General features: G+C 43.7%; 1 protein-coding gene across 1 annotated transcript in view; it reads left to right on the forward strand.

Annotated features, from left to right (window-relative positions):
- Nucleotides 1-5,129, forward strand: part of dachc (dachshund c) — a 54,718-nt gene extending 49,589 nt beyond the window's left edge. The window contains exons 9-11 of the mRNA XM_083651020.1: nt 2,425-2,553; nt 2,825-2,929; nt 4,791-5,129. Of these exons, the coding sequence (XP_083507146.1) occupies nt 2,425-2,553; nt 2,825-2,929; nt 4,791-4,828 (272 nt within the window). The 3' untranslated portion in view covers nt 4,829-5,129. The remainder of the gene's footprint in view (nt 1-2,424; nt 2,554-2,824; nt 2,930-4,790) is intronic.
- The last annotated feature ends 3,701 nt before the right edge of the window (nt 5,130-8,830 follow it).

Raw genomic sequence — 8,830 nt, forward strand, 5'->3', positions numbered from 1 at the left:
CCGATTAATCGGCCGTGTCTGGGCGTCTGTCGCCGTAGGATTTGCGGTGTGTCCCACGCCGTTGGCACTAGTCGGCTTGTCGGTGGCTTTTCCAGCCGATTCAACATGTTGTTTTTTTTCAATAATATTTTTATTCAATTTTAAATTTTACAAGACAAGACAAAGACAAAAAACAAAAACAAAAAGACAGGGCAGCTTAAACACTTCACAAAGACATAGATGTGGACAACAATGAAGAAAAGGATGGACAGATGAATGAGAATACGATAAAATAAATTAAATTAAATTAGATGTACAAGGCAAAAGGCAGTACTCAGGTGGCAGTATCACTTCGGTTGAGGTATCCAATAGTCAGTGTCTTTGCTAGGTTAGGGTCAATATAATTCAGGTAGGGCTCCCACACTTTATAAAAGACATCGGTTGTTGAGTGCAGCATACATGTCATGAACTCCAGAGGCATAAGCTGCATAATTATCTGGTGCCAGTTCCTCTTTGTTGGAGGTTTGTCTTTAATCCAAAATAAAAGAATATTTTTTCTAGCAGCAAAAGTTAATAAATTAAATAGCCGTTTGTGATGTTTATAAACGAGTTTCTTATGGGGAAGACCAAGAATAAGGCTGACAGGGTCTGGGTCCAACTCCACACCAAAGATGACACTCAACTGCTGCACTATGTCTGACCAGTATCGTTCTATCTTAGGACATGACCCGATTCAACATGTTGAATCAGCGTCGGGCCGTCGGTGAGAGAAATCACTCTGATTGGCTGGTCAGGGGTAGAGAAATCACTCTGATTGGCTGGTCAGGGGTAGAGAAATCCCTCTGATTGGCTGGTCAGCTGATTGATTGATTGATTGATTTACTTTATTAATGGATATAGAGACAACAACAAGATCCAAGGGATAGCATGTAAAAGTGTAAACACTTATTTCCAACATGGTCCCCGATGTTCTAAAAACAGGACAGACAATAACACAAAACATATAGTCATCTAAAAATCTGTATCAAAAATCCCCATCACAAACATAATATAGATTTAGACACCAATAAATATGGTACTTCAAGAGAACTGGTAGCGAAGCAGGTCAGGAGAAGACAGCGCACGCACAAAACACTCTACACGCTTATTTTCCAACTCGATCTCATCTGATCATTCCAATATATATTATATATATATATAATATATAATATATACCGACGTGCCTTCAGGAAAGTCCCTTGAGCCTGTCGCTGCATGATATCGCCCATTTAACCCATTGATACCTGATGCAGCATTTGTGTGTGTATCCCTTTAAGGCCGCGAACCGCGCTTAAAGGGATACACACACACAACTATATACACGCAAATGCTGCATCAGGTATCAATGGGTTAACATGAGTGTGGTTTCTCCTCATTTTTCCACCTCTGCCTCTTCCTTTCTTCCACAAGCAGAAGAAACAAGGGCTGACATACGCAGTACCATTTGCAGCTTTTTCATCAGACATATTCTCGATTAGAAGTCGCTATATTACCAGACCGTTTAAGTGGTGAGCGAAATGGTAACGAAACGCTGCTTTGTCTCGTGACGTACGTGCTAGTTTACCGTCGGCTGTAGTATTTGCGGTGTGTTCAAGTGCAACTTTTTGGCGACGGCGGGGCAACGTAACCGTCGCCTTCGTTCGCGCTAGTCAGTTCAAGTATTTTTGGTGTGTGTAGCCCTGAAACATCTTTCACACAGCATATTTTACGGCGTTAATAAGTGACGCTTTTTCAGTGACGATTGTTTTGAGTTGACAAGACTGTTTATTCGAAAGGTGCCCGTCCACTCATAGAGTGGCTCTGGAGTGGCAGTTCAAAGCAATCAGAAGTGTTAGATTAGCACAGATCAGGTGTGGTGTTGAGTTCTATATTAACACAGATCAGGTGTGGTGTTGAGTTCTATAAACGCTGGCATGCCGTTGACCGAGTTAAATGAACGCTGCCGATGTTCAGCTAACAGAGATTTACTTCAGCCAGCAGATCTTCCAGTAGCCTTAAAGATGGAGACACCTATTTTACTCCTGAAGGACTTCTTCAGAGGTGAAACAGACCAAGTAAACTGTGAGCTATTTGGCTTAAACTCAGTCAACCAGCAGCTTATTGGCCTTACTGACTATAAGTCTAAAACAAATACTCCAGGGTTTATAATGGCTTTATAATGGGTCTGTTAGACCCTCTTCAATGCTTTTGATGTAAAGATCCAACGATCAGGTTACAATAGCGGTAGGAAGCAGTGAGAGCACACAGAAACATCATCAACAATTTGACAAAAATAGACGGAATTATTATGATCATCAAAATCACATTATTTGCAAGGATGTTTACTTGTACCAGGTATTTGATTTTTTTTAAAGCACATGCTTTGCTCCTTTTCTTGTCTGTCGTTCTTCTTCTGTGGTGCGTCAGTCCTGATCCAGAAGCGCCTGAAGAAGGAGAAGAGGAGTAAGAGGAGACTACAGGAGGCCTTGGAGGAGGAGGTCAAACTCCGTGACCAGGCAGAACACAGCCTGCTGCACACCACAGACACACCCACAGGTACACCGACAGACGCACACACACACACACACACACACACACACACACACACACGCCACACACAGACTTTCCAGCATAGCATACAATGATGAACCCTACAGTAATTTATATTTTCACATACATGTAGCATTGAGCTTCATAACGAGCGTAATTCTCATTTTCATATTAAATGTCACCAAAATCCGATCCTCTGTCTCCAGTGCAACAAAGCCTTGTGACTGTTCATTAGCCTCCAATTACGTGTCTTAATTAATTAATGACCGAACTACAGGGCATCAATCATCATTAGCCCCTCCCCTCACAGAGTCAGTGACCCAGGAAGTAGATGGGAGCAGCCATGACGACAACAGGACAGACGCCAAGGCAACGGTACAAGGTACAGTACAGGTGTCTGATTGGCCAATTTCTGTTTCCTCTATTTGGAGTTGTGACAAACGCTTCATATTCTGTTCAGTAAACATGTTTTAATTCTTGTACTGCCACTGCTAAAATCTTCTTTCAAATAACTGAATTAGGAAGAACATCTTCATTTTCAGAGTAATTGCCATAGGTTTTTGCAATCTGCTTTTATTGCGTCTTGCTCTGTCACCCAATGTAAGTTGCTCAATTCATGATAGAACATAATACACCTCAAGAGATGAGTGACATGGGCTCTGTGCACTTTGATGTAGTGGGCTTGAGTCTGGTGATTGAAAAAATAGGACCTCTTTCTTTAATCAAAAGAATTTTAAATATGTATAATTTATGAAGGCACTGTAGCAGGTGTGTGGGAATGTCTCAGCAGGTCGACTCCCATGCCAACCCTGAGGATGGCAGTTTAGCGTGACAAGATGATTACAGCTCTTGTCTCGGGTTTTCTTTTAAACTTAATTGATTCGTCAAATAAATTGTGAACTCATGGTGGTAAATTCAATAGCCTGCGTCTGCTGCATGCCCTCTGTCAACACACTTCGTTATTCCACCTGCCCCTCTGCGTTTGATGCTTAACTTACCAGTCTACTGGAAGGGCTTTTGAGGATTTCACAGGGAATCCAAGCCTGAGAAATTGAACCAAATTAAATGAAGCATGAAGTGGTTCACTGGGGCTACTGTTTTAATGGAGACAGGCGTTTTAATTTATTTATTTTCTGCTCGCATTATTGTCTTCGCGGAGATATATTAATGAGAAAAATCCCACATGTAACATCTTTAACAGACAAAAAAAGAAAATGTCTATGATCTCTACCCCGGCCTCATCAAAAGGGTGCATGGTTCCAGCCCACCTCTGCTCCGCAGCGTGCCAGGGCAGCCGTACCAGACAGCTCGCTTGTTCAAAGGCGCTTTTTAATTGAATGTCAGTGAAGCAAGAAGAGAACCGGCCACTAATTAACGGCTGTCTTAATTGTCCTCGTGACGAGTTTGTTTGGACATCATTTGCATAATTAACACCCAGTAATAAATCATTTAAAAGGGAATTGTCTGTCAGACAGCGGGGCAGGATGTGGTTCCTTTGTGCCAGGAAGTTTTATCGCCAAAAACAGGGATCTTGGGGCCAAAAACTCTTTCCGCCAAGCCTTATTTCCTAATGATCTTTTATTAATGATCTCTGGTCAGGGCTGTATAGGACCCCGTCCAATATTTATGTTAATGAATGAACAGCAAACCAAATGGCTCCCCCTACTGGTGAGCAGTCAGGGTGGCCCACCCCCGCCTAAAGGAGCGAACGCGCGGTCTCATTTCATTACAACGTATTTCAATAGAGGGTTTTAATGTCACATGTAGGGCTGGGCAATTAATATCGATATTATATCGATATCGTGATGTGATCTGTGATGATCTGATATGCATTGTCTAGATTTGGGAATATCGGAATATCGTGATATGGCATAAGTGTTGTCTTTTCCTGCTTTTAAAGGCTGCATTACGTCATCATAAATTATGTCATTTTCAGAATTTACCAGATTATTCTCGCTGTTCTATTATTTGCCTTGACCCACCACATGAATGATGATGATTATTTATCAAAAAATCTCATCCTGTAAATATTTTGTGAAAGCAGCAATAAACATCCCTAGAATATTGTCGCAATATTGATAGAGGTATTTGGTTAAAAATATATATCTACGGTATATATTTTGGTCCATATCGCCCAGCCCTAGACACATGGTCAAAATTTTAGGTCAAAGTCCTTCCCGCTGCATTCAGTCCTACCGATCATTCTGTGTGTTGATCAGTTTTCTTTTCTTTGTGTATTGCAGAGGGCAGAATGTTCCTGCAGAGTGCCGGGATGTACTGAAGACCAGATGGATGGATGGATGGAGATGGATGGATGGTTGGATGAATGAATGGATGGAAGAAGCTTAGGAGAATCCAGCAGTGGACAGAGGGACAAAGATGCATCATTTATGAGACAACCGACAGGCATGCTCAGTCACACAGTGGCGTCTCCACTCCCCATCGGTCTCCAGATACATACACACACACACACACACACAAACTTCCCCTGTCCGACCAAGAGGACGACCACACGTTTTTTCAAGGGTGACATTTGAACTCCTCGTGTTCTTTTGTTTAATTTATTGCATTTATCAGCAGATTCTCACCGTAGTGAAAACAATACTTTATTCTGACGTGTTTGACCGTGTTTTTCTTTCAAATCAAAGGTTTTTAGATCCTAGATGAAGGTGATCATAGTTGTTTTTCTCAGTGCTGTATATCTGGACGCAAGTGACGAATAGAACTTGTAACAGAGTTGTGTGTATATATATATATTCATCCGTTTTGTTATTATTATCAAAAGCATAATGGCATGTTGTACAGTCAGTAAATGACTTGTATTGTATATGGTATGCAGTAGTGCAGTTTGACGATACAATACAAACCCTTTTTATTAAAAAAAAATGTCTCTGCGTTTCTTTTTTTCGCTTCTACCTATTTTCTCAATGCATTTGTCAATCTTTGTCTTTTTTCCATTTGCGGTAGAGGCGGTGTGTGTGAGTCTGTTTGATGGTTTTATTGATTTGTATCGTACAAGGATAAGAAATACAGTGGAACCATCTCTATTTCGTACAGATGACATGTAGGCCTATACTATAGTCTGTTGTTTTCTGTGACAAACAATGTTATTCTGCATTGTGTGATAAATGTGTGATATATTTGCTGTGTGTGTGTGTGTGTGTGTGTGTGTGTGTGTGTGTGTGTGTGCGTGCGCGCGAGTCCGCGAGAGAGGGAATGTGTGTGTGTGTGTGTGTGTGTGTGCATGTGCGTGCGTGTCTGTACATACTGTATGTAAGAGTGAGGATTGTGACATTGATTTCTGCTCCATTTCCAAAAACACACACGTAAGTATTGACAGAGAGATAGAAAATGGGGGGCAGGTGCGGGGGGGGGGGGGGGGGGTCACTTCCAGGCTGTCCTTTAGTGAATATGTTGACGAAGCATTATCTCTGTCTGCTACACTCCTTTTTAGCATGTCTCCCCTCGGGAGACTGAAGGGCGTGGGACTCATTGTAAAACTTGAATCAGAAACCGTCTTAACTGTGCTTCTTTATTGAGACAGTACTGGGATCAGAGAAATAATACAGTTTAGGGGGGGGGGGGGATAAATACAGTTATAAACGAATTCCTTTGCCCACCAAATACTGACATTGTTAGCTAATTAAAATGATGAATTCCAAGGTTGTTTTTTGTTTGTTTTGTTTCTGAAAATTGATCAGATTTAGCATTTCTGGAACGGAGCCCTGCAAATGCTGTGTTCACTTGAGGCTGTATAAATGTCTAGTACTATAAATCAAGCACAGCTAAACTAGTAATTGTGAATTTTAACAATTTATACATACATAAAAAGATATTTGAAAGCATCGTAAATTAAAGGGACCAGCAGAAAGCATCGTAGTGTGTGTGTGGCTTGAGACATGCAAGACTAGAGCAGAGGTTCCCAAATGGTTTGAGGTAGAGGGAGCCAAAAATAAATACACACCAGCCAAAAACTGCTACTGAACATTGATCATTTAGAAACACTCGGATAATAGCTTCCTAAGACTGAAGCACATGCTCAGGATGCTCATTGATAAGCAATATTAAGCTTTCTGTTCAGAATAAATTAAACGTATTGAATTTCGCATCACTCCAAAAGCCTTTTTGGTATGCCAAAAAAAATAATCTTTGCCCTGGGCCAAATTCATCTCATGCGGTCCTGTCAAAATGTGCAATGTGTCACTTCCTGGACACAAGCAGGTAAGCTTTGATGCCAGACTGAAAAGCAATACAGCTCTGCCTGAATGAATACAGGGCGGACGATGAGCGAACAGGAATGATTCACAGAAATCAACGTGTGAGTGAGTCATCAGCTCAGATGACCACCTCAGAGGCAGTCTTGACTAAAAAGGTTTGTGACTTCATTCGGCAGCACTGCCCTACTCCTTCACGCGCCCTGCACCTCTCTGTGTCACGCACCCTGCACCTCTCTGTGTCACGCGCCCTGCACCTGTCTGTGTCACGCGCCCTGCACCTCTCTGTGTCACGCGCCCTGCACCTCTCTGTGTCACGCGCCCTGCACCTCTCTGTGTCACGCGCCCTGTACCTCTCTGTGTCACGCGCCCTGCACCTCTCTGTGTCACACGCCCTGCACCTCTCTGTGTGTGTCCCTCTTTCTAATGCAGTCTGCACCTCTCTGTGTCCCTCTTTCTAATGCAGTAGCCCTACTCCTTCACGCACCCTGCACCTCTCTGTGTCACACGCCCTGCACCTCTCTGTGTGTGTCCCTCTTTCTAATGCAGTCTGCACCTCTCTGTGTCACGCCCTGCACCTCTCTGTGTGTGTCCCTCTTTCTAATGCAGTCTGCACCTCTGTGTCCCTCTTTCTAATGCAGTAGCCCTACTCCTTCACGCACCCTGCACCTCTCTGTGTCACACGCCCTGCACCTCTCTGTGTGTGTCCCTCTTTCTAATGCAGTCTGCACCTCTCTGTGTCCCTCTTTCTAATGCAGTAGCCCTACTCCTTCACGCACCCTGCACCTCTCTGTGTCACACGCCCTGCACCTCTCTGTGTGTGTCCTCTTTCTAATGCAGTCTGCACCTCTCTGTGTCACACGCCCTGCACCTCTCTGTGTGTGTCCCTCTTTCTAATGCAGTCTGCACCTCTCTGTGTCCCTCTTTCTAATGCAGTAGCCCTACTCCTTCACGCACCCTGCACCTCTCTGTGTCACACGCCCTGCACCTCTCTGTGTGTGTCCCTCTTTCTAATGCCGTCTGCACCTCTCTGTGTCACACGCCCTGCACCTCTCTGTGTGTGTCCCTCTTTCTAATGCCATCTGCACCTCTCTGTGTCCCTCTTTCTAATGCAGTAGTCCTACTCCTTCACGCGCCCTGCACCTCTCTGTGTGTGTCCCTCTTTCTAATGCCGTCTGCACCTCTCTGTGTCCCTCTTTCTAATGCAGTAGCATTGCATTGTCCTGCCGTGAGATGTGTAACGAAAAAGATAAATGGGGGATAAAGCTAAGGTGACAGGACTGTATGCATGTGTGTGTGTGTGTGTGTGTGTGTGTGTGTGTGTGTATGTCCATCCGTGCATGTGTGTAGTGCACAACAGACCAGCAAACCATCTGCTCATCTCCTCTTAATGAACAAAGCAAACAGCAGGAGTCAAGGCTGTCTCCAAATCTGGAGTCTCTTTATTGGTAAGCACACACACACACACACACACACACACACACACACACACACACACACACACACACACACATACAAACACGTGCACACACACACACACACACACACACACACACACACACACACACACACACACATCTCTGGCCTGTTTAATCTGATTAGCTTTGATTGAGAACAGGGGCAAAGCAACCTTTTTAGACCTTACTCCTACATCAGTGACAAAGGAGGTCTGAAACACAATTAGCAAGCTGTTCCTGAGCCGCGCGCTTTGCAGTCACATCTGACCACAGGCAGCCAAATAGACCTAATGGATGGGAACTAACCAATGGGAACTAACACGCTCGCGCATCTGTGGATGATGAGGAAATGCAACACTATTAGACAGCTGTTCGCCATATCTTTACAAACGTACTTGGACGTCATTTAAGCATTGGATCAATTGGCTCAGGAGCAATCATGGAATTTAATTTCATCCAGGCATGAAGGTAGGCTAATTGTTCTAGGTGAACAGAACAGAACCAGCGGCCTGCAAGGCGTTCTGGGCCTTGACAAGATATGACACTGGGTGCAACAAGACCAGAGGAGCATGAGAGAACTCTATGAATCTGGACTTTGCTCGGCCACATCCT

The sequence above is a fragment of the Poromitra crassiceps genome (assembly GCF_964638095.1).
Source record: "Poromitra crassiceps genome assembly, chromosome: 14".
In the NCBI taxonomy this organism is placed as follows: domain Eukaryota; kingdom Metazoa; phylum Chordata; class Actinopteri; order Beryciformes; family Melamphaidae; genus Poromitra; species Poromitra crassiceps.